At 40.0% G+C, this 21,228-nt stretch overlaps 1 protein-coding gene across 1 annotated transcript in view; it reads right to left on the reverse strand.

Annotated features, from left to right (window-relative positions):
- The window catches only part of CERS3 (ceramide synthase 3), a 98,345-nt gene extending 78,110 nt beyond the window's left edge, over positions 1 to 20,235 (reverse strand). Inside the window, exons 1-2 of the mRNA XM_075557466.1 lie at positions 20,063 to 20,235; positions 15,172 to 15,289 (exon numbers count right to left, since the gene is read on the reverse strand). Of these exons, the coding sequence (XP_075413581.1) occupies positions 15,172 to 15,289; positions 20,063 to 20,235 (291 nt within the window). The remainder of the gene's footprint in view (positions 1 to 15,171; positions 15,290 to 20,062) is intronic.
- Between the last annotated feature and the right edge of the window lie 993 nt (positions 20,236 to 21,228).

Here is a 21,228-nt window from a genome sequence, read left to right on the forward strand (position 1 = left end):
TCCAGGGAAAAGGCAGGGAAGGCTTAAACTTCTGTTGCCCACCAACGCTCATATTACCTTAGACATACGTATATTACACACTAATCCAAAATTATTCCGATCATAAAAAATAATGATTGCAACAACAAAAAAACAAAAAATAAAGGTGATTGCTTCTCTAGAAGTTGCTGCAAACTATGACTTAAAATCGACAACAAGAATTAGTTCAAAAGTCACAAACTCAAAATCCTACTAGGGACAAATTGGAAACATAAATGAGTATGTGGATGATGTCTGTTTCATAATAAATATGGTATTTTAAAAAAAAACAGACATGTTTTACATGTTAAACCTGATATAAGGAAAGGAGTGAAGGTGGAAATTTGGACAGAGCATGCTTGCAGTCCATTATAATATCTTGGAACTATAGTTCACAAGAACCCCTGCCAGCCCAGTTGAAGTTCCTGAGAATCTGTGTGTACACAGGAATATTTACATGCTTAGTATGCAGGAAGGGACAAGAAATACTAAAGCTGGACAGACCGCCTGGTCAAGTTTTCTTCCCCTATGAAATCTCTAAATGAAAATCTCTTGTGATGCCATATGTCTTCCAAAAGTAAATCTTTATCTCAGTCAGACAAGAATCTGAATTCCAGCAACGGATTTAGCAAGTCTAGCTGGATCAAAGGAAAATGCATCCTACTGTTTGTACCTTAAAGGTTCTGGAAACCAGCGGTTAGTTATCATTTAAATCTGTAGCCAAAGTTTGGAAGACTTTGTTTATTGAAAAAGAGAGCCTATGTATGTTACATGGTTTATAATTTATAGTTTTAAAACTTCAAGTCTTTCACAAGACTTTACACAATGAGAATATGTTCTACAAAAAATAGCAGTTACCTAAAACTTTTCACCATTGTGCTTTAAAATCTTTTGTCTAACATTCCTTCTGACTTTTAAATAACTTTGATTTTGTGTTGTTTTTTCTAAAATTTCCACTCAAATCTTTCAAATATATCTATTTATGTGTCTATTTTACTATGACTTAACCATGATCACATCAAGTTACATGCCACTTACACGTAAGCTTTTTGCCTTGTGGAGCAGCTAAGTCATTTAACAAAATGTTTCCTCCCCCAAATTGGGCATATTAAAAGACTGATATCCTAAACAAGACTAAATCAAGATTTCTAGAACTCTGAAAGATGATGGGGGTTTTGAATTATAGTTCATCCAAAATGTATAAAAGATAGCAATTAGCGATTAAATGGATTAGATGTTTCTCGGAGTTCTTTAGGTGAGAATATTTCAGGAATCAAAAAAAATATCTCTTTATGTAAGTAACAAACTATTATACCCAGAATGCTTCAGAGAGCTATCTGTTTGGGTACCTGGCAAGGTGCCCTAGTGACTTAGTGAGTTAAGAGCCGGGCTGCCAGTGGCCATCGTTCCAGGACCACCATCCACTGTGGGAGAAGGATGAGGCATTCTGCCCCCCATATCTGCCTGGTCCTATCATGGTGCTGAGAATTAGAATCCACTTGGTGGCAAGAGCCAGAAGCCATTATGAAAGAAATGTGAGCTTTTACCTCAGGTCACTTCCCCCACCAGCTTTGGCAGATAGAGCTAAGGTGTAGTTCTACTTTTTTGGGTCTTATGAGAATTTTTCATTTCAAATGACCATCTTTACTGAGTTGGCATTTTTTATAAATCCCAGAAGCCATGCAAGAGGCTCAGGAAGTCTTTTGATTCTGCCAACTCCATTTGCTGATTCTTTGGCCCTCAAGGAATTTAGCAGTAAGCCAAAGCTAGCTGTTTTTAGCTCCTATTAAGAGGGAAGTAGAAGCCCCACAGAGGGAGGAGTGTAATCGAGAAGCTTTCTGGGCACGTGCCTCATCAGAAGTGGGTTAGGTTGTGGAGGGGCAGGTTACCCTTTAAAGTACCCATTAATTCTAAAAACCCATGTTGAGATAGGATGGTGCTTTCTGAATAGACACTTACAACATGGGAGAAGAAAGAGGAAGTTCAAGGCCTCTTCCATGATCTCCTCTGCTCACTTTAAGATGTGAAACGGAGGTTTAATACTTCCATACATACCCCTAGAGAATGCACCGTTAGGAACTGGGACAAGTTTAATCCTCAGGCCTTAAAGAAAAACTGATATCCTTTATAATAAGTTAGGAAGCAGGAAATTTGGTCTGAAAACAGCAGTGTACATGATGATAGCAAATTAACTGCCATTTACCAAGGCTATCAAAAGATGGGGAATACCTTTTCTTTAACATGTAACAAGAGACTTTAATAAAACCAAAAAATTCCACAAAATACAGGATTAAGAGAAAAGTTTAAAATTGAGAGATAGGGGAGAAAATGGCCACCAGATTGGACTCATCCCTCCGGAGTTCCTGCTGCCAGACCAGAAAATTGGGAGATCCCTTAAACTCCACAAGCGGAGTGTTAGAAGCAATAGAGGAATATGGCAGAATGGCAGGATACAAAATCCACAAACAGAAGTCTATTGGACTGCTCTACACATCAGACAAGACCACAGAAGAGACCATTGAAAAGGTAGCACCCTTTATAATTGCCAAGCACAAATTGAAATACCTAGGGATATACCTGACTAAAAAGAATGAAAGATTTGTATGAGGAAAATTATAAAACACTACTTCAAGAAATCAAGAGTGACCTCAACAAATGGAAGAATATCCCATGCTCGCGGATTGGCAGACTGAATATAGTAAAGATGTCAGTTCTGCCCAAGGCACTATATAAGTCCAATGCTATCCCGATACAAATACCACCGTCCTTCTTCAAAGAATTGGAAAAAAAGATTACCAACTTCAAATAGAGAGGAAAGAAGCCCAGAATTAGCAGAGAACTCCACAAGAAGAAGGACCAAGTGGGAGGGCTTGCTCTACCTGACTTTAGCACGTATATATGGCCACAGTAGTCAAACACTGTGGTACTGGCATAATGACAGATATTCAGACCAATGGAAAAGAGCAGAAAACCCAGAAATAAAAACATCAGCATACAGGCAACTGATCTTTCATAAGGGCTCAAAAATATTAAATCAGGAGCAGATGCCATATTCAATAAATGGTGCCGGAAAAAAATGGATATCTACCTGCAGAAAAATGAAACAAGACCCTTACCTCACTCCACGCACAAGAATAAACTCAAGGTGGGTCACAGACCTTGAGATAAAACCCCAAACTATTAGGGCCATCAATGAGGGAATCGGGGCAAATCTGAGAACTGGCGCAGGGATTACATAGGCTACAAGAAATAGGGAAGGATACAAATATAGAGGAGACACAAGTAGACAAGTGGGATATACGGAAGATAAGATACCTGTGTACATCGAAAGAATTCACCAAGAGAGTAATAAGAGAGTCCACTGACTGGGAAAACATCTTAAGCAATGACACATCAGACAAAGGCCTTATTACTAAAATCTACAATACTTTGCAAGCTTTCAATAAGAGAAAAACTAATTGACCACTGAGGAGATGGGCAAAGGACCTGAGCGGAAGTTTCACAGAGTCTGAAATCTGCATAGCCAATAAAAATATGAGAAAATGCTCCCAATCTGAGTCATAAGAGATATGCAAATCAAAACAACTATGAGATATCACCTAACACCCTCAAAGATAGCCCAAATCAAAAAAACAGAAAGCTACAAGAGTTGAAGGGGCTGTGGTGAGATAGGAACTCTCATCCATTGCTGGTGGACATGCAGGGATGTACAGCCACTATGGTAATCGATTTGGAGATTTCTCAAACTGATGGAAATTGAGTTGCCATATAACCCAGCAATCCCTCTACTGGGCATTTACCCAGAAGAGACAAGAAACAAAGCACAGCCAGACATCTGTGCTCCAGTGTTCATCGCGGCACAGTTCACAATCGCAAGGAGCTGGAAACAACCCAAACTCCCATCAACAGACGAATGGATTAAAAAACTGTGGTACATACATACAATGGAGTACTATGCATCACTAAAAAGCAGTGATGAATGCAGGAAGCACATGGATGCATGGGAAGAACTGGAGGAAATTATGCTAAGTGAAGTGAGCCAAGCACAAAAGGACAAGTACTACATGAGTCCGCTGAGGTAAGTTTATATATATATGAGAGAGAACAGAAAGGTAAGTGCAAAAGGGGCACGGGGAAAAAGCTACTGTATACAAACACTCCAGGGGTGAGGTCCAGGTAGTATGGCAGGGGCCAGACCAAATCCAGGGGTACATATGGAAGACAACTAAAATGGGGGTGGAGGGAGAAAAGGGGAAAGGAAAAAAAAAGAGGTGTGATGGGAAAATAGGGCACTGACCCACCCAAGGGGAGGGTATTGTTTGTGTCTCCACAGGGAAAGAGGGACCAGATATAAAGCCAGTGCCAGATGAATGCAGTGTGCCGGCAAGGAGTGGGGAGCCAGTGGAGGGGCCTGAGGGCTTGGCCCCATACCAGCTACGTGGACAACTGCCCCTCACCCCAGAAGAATTTACTTGAGAGGACAGCACTGAAGCTACAGCTAGGGGAAAGGGACATGTCTGATCAGAGCACACAGGAGCAAATGAAGGGGGCAGAAGAGAGTGGAGTACATTCTGGCCCATCAGGCCTGGAGGACGATATGCCCGCTCTGAACAGCCAGTGGACAGAGTGGACAATATGGCTGATCCCACTACGAGACATGCCATCCCCTGATGGCCCAGGGCCCTAAGGGGGACAACACTGGAGACTCAGGGCCGAGATTGGCCCAGACTGACCCGGGGACACAGAGGCAAACCACTATAAGTGTGCAACACAGCAACCGTGGAGCAGAGCAGGGAGCCCCCGAGGGAGTACAAAGGACAGACTCTGGGGCCAAAGCATGGTACCCCATTGGACCTGACTGAAGGACACTCGTAGAGATCAAAAATCAGACCTTGATGTTTTTACAGGTTTTTCTTTCTTTTTAATTTTTTTCTTTTAATTAATTTATTCTTCTATGGGTAATTGGTTTCCTTTTTTATTGTCATAGCTGTGTTCTCACTCATTGCCTATCTTGCAATGACTTGATTTTTGGTGCATATGATTATCTCTACAGATCTATCTAGATAAGATAGACTGGATGAATAGTCTGGAGGAGAAAACAACGGGACCAATGGTCCTGGGTGTACACAGGAGAGGGGAAGGGGGGGGGGCGCAAGGTGGTGGTGCTGACCAACCCAGGGACAGGGGAGCAATAAGTGATGCAAATCAGTAGCAAGGAGGACATGAGAGCCCTGGTAGGGATTCAGCAAGGGCAAGGTAACCTAGAGAAATGACTAAAACCCAAATGAAGGCTGAGCATGATAGTGGGACAAGAGGAAAGTAAAAGGAAATAGAGGAAAGAAATAGGTGACAAAGGGTATTTATAGAGGTCCAAAGACTGGAATGTACATATGTAAATATATTTATATGAGTGTACAGAAACAGATCTATGTGCAAATATTTATGGACTTAATACTAAGGCAGCAGAGGGACATTGGGCCTCCACTCAAGCACTTACTCAATGCAAGAACACTTTGTTCTATTAAATTGGCATTCCAGGATGCACACCTTCCCGACACGATAGCTTGAAAAAAAACATGTGCACAAGCAAATGTGGTGAAGAAAGCTGATGGTGCCCGGCTCTCAAAAGATATAGTGTCTGGGGTCTTAAAGCTTGAAGATAAACAAGCAGCCATCTAGCTGAGAAGCATCAAAGCCCACATGGAAGAAGCAAACCAGCCTGTCTGACCACAAGGTGCAGAAGGGACCAGTTATCAGACATCAAAGAACTAAAAACCATATCAATGGGTGTCTACCTCCATGATACGATCCATGAAGACAAACGTGTGCATAAGCAAATGTGGTGAAGAAAGCTGATGGTTCCCAGCTATCAAAAGATATAGTGTCTGAGGTCTTAAAGACTCGAAGATAAACAAGTGGCCATCTAGCTCAAAGCAACAAAGCCCACATGGAAGAAACACACCAGCCTGTGTGACCAAGAGCTGTCAAAGGGAGTATCAAGCATCAAGGAACAAAAAATCATAACATTGAAAATGTGGGTGAGTGCAGAGTGGAGACTCAAAGCCCAATGGTTGCCAAACGGACATCCCTTACTGAAGGGTTGTGGGGAGGAGATGAACCAGGCAGGGTGCAGGGTAGCAACAATGAAACATATAACTTTCCTCTAGTTCTTAAATACTTCCTCCCCCCACCCCCGCCACACTATCATGATTCCAATTCTACCTTACAAATCTGGCTAGACCAGAGGATGTACATTGGTACAGATAGCAACTCGAAACACAGAATCCAGGACAGATGACTCCTTCAGGACCAGTGGTGAGAGTAGCGATGCCTGGAGGGTAGAGAGAATGTGGGGTAGAAAGGGGGAACTGATTACAAGAATCTACATATAACCTCCTGCTTGGGGGAGGAGCAGCAGAGAAGAAGGCTGGAGGAAATGTCAGACAGTGTAATATATGAAAAAATAATAATAATTTATGAATGACGAAGGGTTCATGAGGTAGGGGGGAGTGAGGCGGGAAGGGGAAAATGAGCAGCAAATACCAAGGGCTCAAGTAGAAGGCAAATGTTTTGAGAATGATGATGGCAACAAATGTACATATGTTCTTGACACAATGGATGTATGTATGGATTTTGATAAGAATTGTACTAGCCCTCAATAAAATGATTTTTTTAATTTAAAACTCCCTTCCAATATATAGATTTGCCCCTAGCCATAATAAAGAAATGATGATTTGGGGATAGGTCCAGAAACCCTGGGGGTCTCGAATATGCTTGAAAAAGCAGTGGGAAATGGTCTGTCCACCAGAAAGAAGTTTACTAGAATTTTGCCTGTTTATCATTAAACTCGTACCTTAGAGCTTATTGGAGCTGAAATGCTTCTTTAAATTTTTAAAGCTAAAATGGATACTGCAGGCAGAAACAAGGATATTCTAAAATCCTATAAAATCATTCAACACTGGTAACATAGATCTATTGTACATTTGCCACCTGCTGTTAGAGTCTTTGTTTATGGTCTTCTGCCCTAGGCTTCAAATTCGTTGCCTTAATGACGAGGTACAAAAAAAGTTTAAAATGCTGCAAACTGCCAGAAATAAAAATCTAGGCAAATCTTTCTCAGCTAAAGGCCAAGTGTTTAACTGGGTGGCCAGACCAGCTAGGTGACAGAATCCAGCATTGAGGTGCTCTTCTGAATCTACCACCTATCGGTCTCCTTTCTGATAGGTGACTCAACTAGGACTGCAATTTGAGTACCCTTCCATGCGCTACTCCACTACTTGTCTGTCAGTTTGTCAAGCCATGGTGCCTTGCATGTTGCTATGATGCTAGAGTTTGTGCAACTGCAATTTCAAGTGCCAGGAGGATCACCCAGGGTGAACAAGCTTCAGCAGAGTGTGCAGACTAAGCAGAGATTATGAAAAGGAAATCTGCTGCCTCCCTTAGGCAAAGCATCAGGACACTGCCTAATTAATGGAAGCAGAACATTGTCAGAGTTAGTGCCAGAGGATGGGCCCCTTAGATCAGAAGTCACTTGAAAAGTGAATGAAGAGCTGCTGCTTCCTCAAAGTGGAGTCGAAAATGGTGACATGAATGGAGTAAAGCCTGTGGGTGTAAAGCATTCTGGATCTTTCATTTGCTGATGAGGCACAATTCAAAATGAGAAAAGAAACAGCTGCAAATATCAATTAATAATAGAAACTTGTAGAATTTATTAAGTTAGCAAAATTGAAAGTCATCAAGATATAAAATGGTACACATAAATGTAGATTCGTCAGTGTTACTGAGCTGAAATGGAGTAGTATTGGCCATTTTTAATCAGAAAATCAGATGCATTACACATTGACAAAATCAAGGTGTTGCATTCATTGTCAAAAAGGACATTTCAAGATTTATCTTGAAGTACAATGCTGTCTGTAAAAGAATAATATCTATCTGCATTCAAAGAAATCCAGTCAACACAACTATCATTCAAATTTATGAATTAACCACAAAAGCTAGTATGAAGAAATTGTATGGACGTCTTTGGTCTAAAATTGTTCAAACACGCAATCAAGATGTATTGATAATCAGTCATTGGAATGCAAAAGTGGGAAACAAAGATAAAGGCACAAACAATAGCAAGAAAATATGGTCTTGGTGATAGAAGCAAAGCTAGAGATCTCATGAACCAACAACTTGTTCATAGCAAGTACTTTTTTTCAACAACACAAAAGGCAACTACACACACAGACTTCTCCAGAAGTAATACACATAAATCAAGTTGAGTGCATCTGTGGGAAGAGACGATGAAGATGCTCAATAATGGCACTTCACATCAAACCAGAGGATGACCGTGACTCAATCCATCAATTGTTCACATGTAAGTTCAGGTTAAGCTGAAGAAAATGAAAACAAGTCTGAGAGAGCTAAAAGGTGACCTTGAGCCTATGCCACCTAAATTTCAGGAACATCATAAGGACAAATTTTCTGCTTTGAATACTGACATAAGACCTGAAGAGATGTGGGAGAACATCAAGAACATCTCGTAAAGAATGCAAACGGTCATTAAAAAGATGGGAAAGAAAGAAAAGATTGTAGTGGATGTCAGAAGATACTCTGAAACTTGCTCTTAATCATAGACTAGCTAAGGAAATTGAAAAAATTCAAGCTGTGTTAAAGCATTAGCCAAAAATTAGGCTCCAGGAATTGGTAAAATACAAATTGAGATGTTTCAACAGATGAATGATACACTGGAAGCACTTGCTCGCCTATGCCAGGAAATTTGGCAGACAGCTACTTGACCATCTCTCTGAAAAAAAACTCTGTAATTATACCTATTCCAAAGAAAGGTTGCTGGACAGAATGCTTCAACTGTAGAACAATATCATTAAGACTACATGCAAGTAAAATTTTGCTGAAGATCATGTAACAATGACTGCAGCAGTACATTGACAGGGAGCTGCCAGAGATTCAGGTCAGCTTCAGAAGAGGACATGAAACAAGGATATAGTTGCTGGCATCAGACGGATCTGGGCTGAAAGCAGAGAATACCAGAAAGATGTTTACTTGTGTTTTATTGGCTATGCTCAGGACTTTGTGTGGATCATAACAAACTATGGGTAACCTTAAGAAGAATGGGAATCCCAGAACCCTTTATTGTGCTCATGCAGAACTGGTACATGGATGAAGAGGCAGTTTGTTGTTTTTTAAAAAGAACAAGGACATAGTACATGGTTTTAAATTAGGAACAATGTGTGGCAGAGTTGTATCCTCACCATAATCAATCTGTATGCTGAGAAAATAATAAGATAAACTGGATTATATGAAGAAGAACCAAATTCCCGTTTTTCTCCAGATTGCCCATCATTTACTATGATATGAACCATCAAATGCCTTGGCATAGGCAATAAAACAAAAGCAAACATCTTTCTGGTATTCTCTGCTTTCAATTCAGATTAGTCAGGATTTATTATTGTTAGGTTCCATCGAGTCACTTCTGACCCACAGTGACATGATGCACAACAGAACAAAACACTGCCAGATTCTCACAATGGTTTCTGTGTGAGCCCCTGGTCGCAGCCATGGTGTCAATCTGTCTCCTTGAGTTCTTTCCTCTTTTTAGCTGCCCCTCTGTTTAACCAAGCATGACGTCCTTCTCCAGGAACCAGTATTTCCTGGCAGCATATTCAAAGTATGTCAGACGAGCCCATGCTGGCCTCCAAGGCACACTCTGACCATATTTCTTGCAAGACATAAAGATTTGTCCTTTGAGCACTCCATGGCATTTTTAATATTCTTCGCCAGCACCACATTTCAAATGCATCAATTCTTCAGTCTTCCTAATCAATGCCGGACTTTTACAAGCATAGGAGGCCATGGAAAATACTAGGGCTCGGGTCAGGCACACTTTAGTCCTCAAAGTGACGTCCTTGCTCTTCAGTACTCTAAAGAAGTATTGTGCAGCAGCTTACCTACTACCACACATCTTTTGATCTCTTGACTGCTACAGCCACGTACATTGATTGTGGATCCAAGAAAGATAAGAATTTTAACAACTTAAATCTTTTCTCCTTTTATCATGAAGTTACCTATTGGTCAAGTTTTGAGGATGTGGGTCTTCTTACCATTGAGTCATAATTCATCCCAAAGGCTGAAATCCTTACTCCTACTTTACAACATGCAATCCTTGGGTTTCAGCTAATTTATCATAACCTTTATGGTACCACCAACTTAAATTCCAAGGAAAGACTTGGGACATTGCTACAGAACATATCTTTTCCCTGAAAGGCAAATGAGGATATTGTTTTAGTGATGGAGTGTCACTTAATAATCATTTAACGAGACTCCGAATGAGATTAAAACCTGGTACTAAAGGTAGTTAAGTTACTGGAGAGGAGTCCTTAATTTGTGGATAAATCCATGGTATGTAAATGTCACAACCGTGCTTGCTGACAGTAAGAAGGATCTGAAGCACTTGCCAAGGATGCTTTGTTCAATGTGTCCTTTAGCAACAGCAGCTTTGGAATTCATAGTTACTGTCCCAGCAAGGTGCAGCTTGTGCACTAGTCCACATTTCCTGTGGCAGATAGATAAATAATACAGGACAGGTAGAATAGGACATCTATAGAATTAGACAAAGAGCCACATAGCTCCACACCACAACAGCCTACAGGCACCAAACTTATTTGAGCAGCTACCATCAGGAATAGGCACATGAGCTAGGGATAGTAATGATTTTCATCTGCATTCCACTTATAGTATTAGCTTTCAATGTAGTAGAGGAAAAGGAATTTGGATCAAGTGATGAACAGAGGCTCTGATCAACATTAAGAAGTCTCCTGGTAAAGACAGATGAGATGATACACTGGAAAACCAGAACTGTGAATTTCATGAACTTGCTATGGCTCCATGTTAAACCCAGATAAAGCTCAGACTAATTATCAGTGTGCTAGCTTCAACCTCTAATTAAAAGGGGGAAATGTGCAAAAAGCTGCAGCCTTCACATAAGGCCCTGTCTCCATCCTATGCCTCGAATCTGTCAAAGTGGCATCTACACTATCTACACTCATATTCAATCTACACTCATATTTCTAACCACTGAACTACACAGGTGGCCAGGGCAAATCCTGGGGGAAATAATCAATGAGAGCTAGTGTGCTTACAGAAAGGGATAGATGTAGATGTACACACACACACATACACACACACACACACACACACACACACACGAAGGTTTGGCCTACAACCTAGGACATATCCTCAGAGCTAGAACATGTAGAAAAAGAGGAGTTATCTTTCTTTGTCCTTTAATTTCAGCTCGGTAGATCATCCAACCTCTTGCTAACTGTTTTTATAATAAAACTTACTTTAAGAATCTTTGAGAGTAAAGGAGGGAGAGGGGGAAAGTATAGAAATGTGTGTTTAGTCTTGTATTCTTAGACAAAACACTTTTGGGCACCAATCGGTTCCTCACCTCTCTTTTCTGTTTTCTCATGAATATGACTGAGAATTTCTCCAAGGACAACTTTTGGTGTGACTGTTGTGGAAGTTTCTTAAACAAACCCATTTGATCTTGAGGAAACCTATACTGTACACCATGGGAAAAGCCCGTGCCTGTGAATGACTCACAGCCTCAAGTTAAGCATCTCCACCTGATAGAGCTTGCATCTCTTAATGTAGTGAAATTAGGAGAGATTTCCACTCATGAGACAGGCTGATGATTCTCTATGACCCAGATCATCAAGGAGCCGCTACAAAAGGGGAGAACACTGTCACTTGGTCCATGAAGAATTATGTTTATGAAATCTCTCAGGAGAGAAATGAAACAAAGCAAAGGTGGGGATTTGCGCAGAGCCTGCTCAGAGTCCATGACTGCATCTTGGTCTTATATTTCTCAGAACCCCTAGACACCCTGATGGAAAAGAGTGAGAATCTAGTGTGTGTGCAGGAAATCTTTAAAATTCTTGGTAAATTTACAGAAAATGAAAATAGATCGTCTGGAGTGGGAAAGGAACTGACCCACCACACCACATCCAGAAGGAAGCTGAAACAAAGGAAGGAGAAAGGACGTAGTGGAGTACACCTGGGTCCACCAAGCCCAAGGACAATAGACCAGCTCGAAGGGCCCATCGTACAGAGAGGACCATACAGCTGGCCACACTGCGAGATGTGACATCCTGTACCAACACATGGCCCTACATGGGACAGCACCTGAGACACAGTGGGGGATGTGCGACTGAGCTGACCCCACCACACTGAGGCAAACACTGGGGGCGTGCAATGGAGCAGCGGAGGAAGCAGAGCAAAGGGATCCCGAGGGAGTATAAAGGATGGACTTTCGGGCCAGGACGTGGCACCTCACAAGTTATATCTAGAAAACACTCCTAACGGCCAACAAACTGACCTTAAACTACTAGCAATTTTTTCTTTTAATATTTACTATCTTTTTGTTTTGTCTTTTTTTTCTTTTTCTTTTTTTTACCTTGTAAATTTTGTATGTTAGTGGCTTTTCTGATTAGCAGCGTGTCTGTGTTGCTGCTGTCGAAGCCATGTTCATATGTGCCACTTAGGTACTGTCAAAGTCAGCTGCATTTGTATGCACATATTACTATATCAGCAGGTCCACCTAGACAAGATAGGCTGGACAAATAATGAGAGAAGAAAATAACGGGAACAACGGTCCTGGAGGGACATGAAAGCGTGGGAGGTAGGGGAAGGGAGGAGGTGTCGCCCAACACAGGGACAAGGGAACAGCGAGTGGTTCAAAACCAGAGGAGGGAGGGAAGGGGAGGACTGGAAGGGAGTGCCAAGGGCAAGGTAACTGAGAGGAATTACTGAAACCAGAATGAAGGCTGAACATGGTACTGGGACGGGAGGAAGGCGAAAGGAAATAGAGGAAAGGAGTAGGAGGCAAAGTGCATACAGAGAAGCCTAAATACAGACATGTACATATGTAAATATATTTATGATTATGGGGGCAATAGACCTATGTGCATATATTTATAGGTTCAGTAGTAGGGTAGCAGATGGACATTGGGCCTCCTCACGCATACTCCCCCAATACAATAGCACCTCGCCCTGCTAATCGGTCATTGCATGATACCCACCTTCCCAACATGATCACTGAAGACAGACGTGTGTGTAAGCAAACGTGGTGAAGAAAGCTGATGGTGCCCGGCTATCAAAAAGATATAGCATCTGGGGTCTTAAAGGCTTGAAGGCAAACAAGCGGCCATCTAGCTCAGAAGCAACATAGCCCACAGAGAAGAAGCACACGGCCTAAGCAAATATAAGGCGTTGAATGGACCAGGTAGCAGACACCAAGGAACAAAAACAATCATTGTGTAATCACCTTCCTCATATAATCGCTGAAGACGAAAGTGTGCATAAGCAAGTGTGGTGAAGAAGGCTGATGGTGGCCGACTACTGAGAGATATAGCATCTGGGGACTTAAAGGATTGAAAGCAAACAAGCGGCTATCTAACCCAGAAGCAACAAAGCCCACACGGAAGCAGCACACCAACGTAGGTGATTGTGAAGGGCAGAGGAGACCAGGTCTCAAACAACAAAAGTGGGGTGGTGGGGAGAATCACATCACCGTGAATGAAGGGGAGTGTGTGATGGGGACCCAATGCCCATCTGTAGACAGCTGGACATAACTTCCAGAGGGGTAGTGGGGAGGAGATGAGTCACTCAGGGTTCAGTGTAGCAACAATGAAACTCAAAACCTTCCTCTAGTTCCTGAACTCTTCCTCCCCTCCCAATTATCATGACCCCAATTCTACCTTGCGGACCTGGTTAGACCAGAAGATGTACAGCGGTGCAGTAGGAATCTGGAAACACAGGGAATCTAGGACGGATGAACCCCTCAACACCCGCGGTAGCAGTGGCAACACCAGGATGGAAGGGGGTGTAGAAAGGGAGAACCGATCTTGGAGATCTATGTGTAACCTCCTCTCTGGGAGATGGGCCATGGAGAGGTGGATGAGGGGAGACGCCGGGGAGTGTAAGATAAGATATAATAATTATTTATAAACTATGAAGGGACCAGGGAAAGGGGGGAGCGGGAAAGGGGGAGGGGGAAAAAAAGGAAACCGAGCTGATTCCAGGAACCCAAGTGGAAGGTGAGTTTTGAGAATGATGAGTGCAACGAATGTATAAGGGTGCTTTGCTCAAATGATGTATGTACGGATTGTGATAAGAGTTTTATGTGCCCCAATAAAAAGATTTATTAATTTAAAAAAAATTCTTGGTAAATTTATAGAACCTGCATAGCTTTGTAGTAAGGATTTCTTCCTCCTAGGAGTCTTGAAATAAATGATCTTTCAATGCTTTTTGTCTTCCAAAAGCAAATCTGTCTCTTAGGAAAACAAGAACCTGAATTATAATAAGAAACCTATGGCAATACTCTGCTCCCACACACAAAGAAATTTTCCAATAGATGTTTTTGAAATACCAACCCTTTGATATTTCATTTTCCTATATGAGTACAAGAGAAGTTTATTAATCTACTATGAACAGATAAAACTTCATTAAAAACGATCTTTAGAGGGTAAGAGCAAAATGACCTTCAGATTCAGTTGAGGATGTCAGCTGGAACTATATTATGAATGCCCCTTCAAAAGTGGAAAGTACGGAGCGAGCTCTAACTGATAGCTGCCAGAGGGAAGTTAAATCTGAGAATGTCAAAGTTAATTGGGGCCTCAAAGAAAATTTAAAGTAACTCTTGATCAACAGTCTGAGGACCAAACAAAGAACAATCTGAAAATCAATTTAAAAATCTATTCGATTAAAAAAGTCACTTTTGTATGAATATAAAAACATGTACTGCACTATAATAGTTTATAGAGGACAATATCTATTCAGAAAAGTTAAACTTTTAAAGATTCAGCCTCTAGAGTGGGCAGGGATACCAACTATTTCAGAATGTGGTAAAACATTGCATAAAATAAAGGATTCCTCATCATAAAAGCTACTTGAACTAGTACGTTTGTAATGTATGTTGATGGGTTCATAATTATCATCAAAATTGTCAGATATGGGTTACTCTATCTTAGAGATGATTTTTTAATTAATACATTTTACTCTCTTGCAGAGATAGGTAAACCATTGATCACTAATTGAAACTTTATGAAAGAAGATTTAAAAATCCAAGAACAAATACTTAGTACTTACTTGTGATGGATGTCTTGTGGAACATTTGAAAAATTTCTCTAAGACAGAATTTGGTATAATATTCTTTCGAACTATTTCTGGAATGCCAAATGATTTCCCTAGAGGTGTGGCAATAAACCTACAAAAATATAAAAGAAAAGTAAATCTAAAACCTCAGAATGTCAAAATGATGACAACAGAAAATTAAACCTGTAATTTTAGATTCCAAATGAACTATCAATCATTAATTCATATTGTCTTTCAGGCTGCATACATGCAATGGCTACCTCAGAGAAGTTCCAGAAGACCAATCTTCATACCTTAAATGCTTTAAAATGCACACATATAATTCTAAAAATATTTTCTATAAATCAAAATATATTTATACATAAGATCTAGAAATTAAGATAGAATGAAGATGTACAGTTTTAATATTCCTTACAATGACAATAAATAATAGTAAAAGTTTTTGGTGATAAGATTGTAAACAAATTAGTATGTTCTTTATTTCCAAGAAACATATTATTTTAAATGTTATGTTTCTTAAGTAAACATATAAAAATGAAATGATGGGATGTATGCCCCAGGTGACCAATAGTTGCAGCAGTACATTGACAGGGAACTGTCAGAAATTCAGGCCAAATTCTAAAGAGGATGTGGGTGGAACAAGAGATATCATTGCATACGTCAGGTGGATCTTTGCTCAGAGCAGAGAATACCAAAAAGATGTTTACTTTTGTTTCATTGATTATGCAAATGCATTTGACTGTGTGGCCCATAAAAAACTATGGATAAAAGTGAGAAGAATGGGAATTCCAGAACACTTCATCGTGCCCTTGAGGGACTTATACAGGGATTAACAGGCAGTTATGCAAACAGAACAACAGCATACGGCATGGTTTAAGATAATGAAAAGTGTGCATCAAGATGGTAGGCTCTCACCATACTGCTTCAATCTATATGCTGCACACACTATCAGAGAAGTTGGTTACATGAAGAAGAATGTGGCATCGGCACTGGAGGAAGGCTTATTAACCTGAGATATGCAGATGATACTACCTGGCTTGCTGAAAGTGAGGAAGACTTGAAACACTTTCTGATGAAGGTTAAGGACTGTAGTCTTCAGTATTAAAACTCAATGTACGGAAGACCAAAATCCTCATAGCAGGACCATCACCGAGTAACATCACAATAAAGGGGGAAAAGGTTGACGTTGTCAAGGATTCTGTCTTGCTTGGACACACAATCAATGCTTATGGAAGCAGCAGTCACAAATCAAAATACACATTGCATTAGGTAAACCTTCTGAACAAAACCTCTTTAGAGTAGTGAAAAGCAAGGATCTTTCTTTGAGGAATAAGGTGCACCTGATCCAAGCCATAATATTCTGCATTGCATCATATGCATGTGAAAATTGAATACTGAATAAGGGCTACTCTAGAAGAATCAATGCCTTTGAACTGTGGTGCTGGAGAATATTCAAAGTACCATGGGCTGCTAAAAGGACAAATAGATCTTGTATTGGAAGAAGTAAGGCCAGACTGCTCATTAAGAGGAAACGTTGGCAGGACTTCATTTTACATTCTTTGAATACATTGCCAGGAGGAACCAGTCCCTCGAGAAGGGAATCATGTTTGGTAAAGTTGAAAGGCAGAATAAAAGAGAAATGTCTTCTGTGATTTCTTATTTGAGTCATTGAGGTGGATTGACACATGGGCATCTTCAGTGAGCTCAGGCATAGGAACAATTGTGACAATGGCGCAGGACCTGCAGTGTTTTGTACTGTGGTGTATAGGGTCGCTATGGGTCAGACTCAACTCAACAGCATCTAACAACGAACAACAACATGCCTGATAGCCACCATTTGTCTGGCAGTTTGTCTACTCTGGTGGCTTGCAAGTTGCTGTGATGCTGGAAGATATGTCACTGGAATTTCAATGCCAACTGTAGCAAAAGTGAATAGGTTTCAGCAGAGCTTGCAGACTACAAGAAAGAATCAGCTGTCTACTTCAGAGAATGTGGCCACTGAAAACCTGATACAATCAAGACATTAACAGACATCGAAAGCCTAGTGAATGGAAGCTAAAAGGCCATGATTCAAAATGAGAAAAAACAACTTCAGAAATCTATGAATAAATGGAACTTAGAATAAATTTAGGAAAGTTGGAAGTTGTTAAAAATGAAAAGGAAGGCATGAGATCACTATTGTAGACATTAGTGAACTGAAATGTACTTGTACTGGCCATTTTGCATCCAAAAATCATATAGTTTGACACAAGAGAGGTGGTGTTGCCTTTGTTCTATTAAACTGTCATTCCATGATGCTCACCTTCCTGACATGATCGCTGAAGACAAATGGGTGCATAAGCAAATGTAGTGAAGAAAGATGATGGTGCCTGGCTATCAAAAGATATAGCGTCTGGGGTCTCAAAGCCCACATGGAAGAAGCACACCAGCCTGTGTGATCACAAGATGTGGAAGGGATCAAGTATCAGGCATCAGGGAGTAGATAGACTCATTTTTCTCTCATGGAGCATCTGCTGGGTTGGAACTACTGACCTTGTTAGCAATCTAATGATTTCACAACAGTAGTACCAGGAGGGCTCTTCATTTATTTCACAAGACTTTAAATTTCAGTAGCTTAGTTTGCTTCCAAGTGCTTAAATCATACTTAAGATGCATAAAATGCATAGAAGAGTCTGGGTAAGCTAATTAGAAGCTGTCACTCTGGACCAAGGAGTCCCTGGGTAGTGCAAACCGTTAACATGCTCAACTTCTAACCAAAAAAACTGAGAGTTCAAGTTCACTCAGAGGTACCTTGGAAGAAAGATTTGTTGATCTGATTCTGAGGGGAAAAAAATCAGTCATCATAAATCCTATGTCGTACAGTTCTACTCTGACACATACAATGGACTTTTCATTACTCTTGAGCTAAAAAAAGAAAAACGTCATAAATTAAAACCTAGGAATATATTTGGTTGATCTGAAATATAAAGTCAACTGTCAGTCACTTTCAAATCATTTTATCTGTTCTTTATTGGCTCTGCCTCTGGACTCATGCCTTTCTTGGAAGGAATATCACTTCTAGGAAAGGATATTAAATGTCTCCTGACTAGTACTGAAGGGAAAAAATGACCCAGTCAAATTCCAGTCACTCTACAAACTAAAAAGGTGTGTGTAACAACAGTCTAGGACAAAAGAATAAATTATTTTTGTGATAAGTGTACCTTAGACTATTCCAATACAAGGGCACCAATCATGTCCACAGAGATGTTAAGAATAGGGCTTTGAAATATCCTTTACTTGAAGTTTTAGGGAAAACACGCTAATGATTTTTTTAAAAAAACATAAATATCAGTAAAATAGTACATTTAAATTGAATTTTAATACTTCAAAATCATTCCTTTAAACTATATCTCCAAGAGATATTCATTCACTCTTATCTGATGTTAGGATGACTTTACTGGGAAAATCCAAGAAGTACTGATACACTGGTGTGGGGGGTGGGGGTGAGGGCGAGACAGACCTGCAACATGGGTTCAATTCCCAGCTCTAGCCCTCACAAACGAATTATCCAGACCACCTACCTCTCCTTTTCTCATCTGCAGACTAAGATATTTTCACTTATGATTTTATATACCTCTAAAATAATTTTTATTAGAATGCAAATTCTCAATATTTTACTTGTGACATTTACTTTACAGTGATTTACTCTAGTACAAATTACATAGAAACCCTGTGAAAAATATAAATTTTGTACTTCAAAAATCACGATCTCTATAGGAAATTATCTTCTCTTCCACTGTATTGAAATCAATATTAATGAAGTAACACGCCATTTTCTGAAGTCAAAGAATAGAAAATGCAAAGGTAAGCTACTAGCAGTTAAAAGTTGTAAGAAGCTAGGAAAAAAAGATACAAACTATACTTATCATATGAGAAGACGCATGAATAACCACAGAAAGCAAAAGAAGACTGGATTTCTGTCTGATTGCTTATGGAGAGGCCACGACCCAGTCATAACAACTTGGTCCTCCGTAGATGTGCACCATGGCAACCAAAAGAACCCTGCAAGTGGTTATTAACATATGATCTTCCATACAATCTTGGGCATGATGATCTTTATCAGAGTTTGTTTTAAATGTTTCCAACTCTAGCCATTCAAATATTTGTTTTAACCCCCCAAAATAATAATGATGTGCTAGCAACAATTTTTTTAAAGAGGTAATGTCAGATACTAGAAATGAATATGTATCTCCTGTTTTCATAACACAAGTACAATTTTCAAAAAGGGTTTGGAAAGCATATCTATTTACATTGAGTTAATGAAAAGAAAAGACAAGACAGTCACTTTTTCTGAGAGAAAATTAAAAATTTTTGTTTGATTTTCTTATACTTTGGAATGAAGAAATTCTATAAAATCCTTAAGAAAGTCCTTAAAACAAATCATTTTGATGAAAGCAACATTCAGATTGGTCTTTAGTTAGCCATTTTTGTTGTTTTAGGGACATTCTAAAATGATAATGCATTCTGAGTCACAGATTCCGTTTTCCTGCTTTATCAGACATGGCGGACGAGTGGAAAGGAAACTCAAGTGACTTCCCAAGTTCAGGAAGCCCAAAGGAGCACTGTGATTCGTATGCTCGCTTTACCTCAATTTTCTTCACTATGAAGCTAAGTACTCAATGAGATCTGTGTTTCTACGTTCTACTTTTTCAGCTTCTAGGTAATACTGGTGTAAATCTGACCTCATGAATTCCTTACATAGCTTTGGTATACCTCCCAACAACCTGTAGTTTATTAGTGACAACCTCCAGACAGCAGGTTCTTTAAGGATCTCACCAAATCTACCATTATTTTCTAATTGAAGCAAAGATGAAATTTGAGGGAAAGACACAGAAAGACTACTTACTTTTCAAAGACATGTCTGATTATCAGCCATCCAAAAGCATAGGGAATTGTCATGTACAAATGAGAAGGTTTTACAAAAACAAGTCCATCGTGATCTTCCAGATCTGACCACTTTATTGTTGTAGGAAGCCAGAATCTTTCCAACCAGAACCATTCTTTAAATGTCTGAAACATTCTAGAAAAATAGGATAAGTGTGCATTAGACAGGCAAAAACAAGGAAATTCCTAAAACTGAGATAATACCAAGCATCATTCAGAAGAATATCTAAACCAGAGACCTTTTAAAAATAAAAACATAGTGTAATGGAGTTTAGTACTCTTCATATCGGGCTGTAATTTAAGGAGTTGACAGTTTGAAACCACCAGCTTCTCCGAGGGAGAAAGGCAGGACTTTCTACTCCTGTGAACAGTTACAGTCTCGGAAACCCACAGCGACAATTCTACCCTGTCCTACAGTTTCACGGAGTCGGCATTGACTGGATGGCCGTGAGTTTGGTTTGGGGCACTGCATTAAACACCAATTACTCTGCCTACCTCAGGAAATTTGGGCTGTGGGATAGCAAACTGAACTTTGACACAGCACAGTTCACACCTTTGGCAGAAGACATGTGAATATCATGGATACGTATCTTCTTCTTACGTGTCATAAAAAATAATTTGACAATAGGCTCTACAACTTCCATCTACAAAAGGTCAACTTCATGAAAACGACTAGTACATATAAATCTTCTCTAAAAACTTCTCTGAGAGACACAAGATAAGCACATTTAGCTTCATGTTACAATCTCAAAACTCGCTGCCATGGAGTCGATGCCACTCATAATGTCCCTTTAGGACAAGACAGAACTGCCCCCTGTGAATTCCCGAGACTACAACTCTTTACAGGAGTAGAAAGCCCCCTTGGAGCGGCTGGTGGTTTGAAACTGGGGACAACTAGCAACTCGACACGGAAGCATGCCAACAGGACTCCTTTAATATGTTAAAGTTCCAATTACTCTACTTCAGCAACTATCTTTTTTCTTTAAAAAATAATCATTTTATTTAGGTATTGTGCTAGTCCGGATAGACTAAAGAACCAAATTCATAGAGACACTCCTATGTGTATGGGAAAGAACTTTATATACAACGGCATTTGAATGTTGAGAAACCATCCCATCTCAGTCCAGA

This window comes from Tenrec ecaudatus, chromosome 9 (genome assembly GCF_050624435.1).
Source record: "Tenrec ecaudatus isolate mTenEca1 chromosome 9, mTenEca1.hap1, whole genome shotgun sequence".
NCBI lineage: Eukaryota > Metazoa > Chordata > Mammalia > Afrosoricida > Tenrecidae > Tenrec > Tenrec ecaudatus.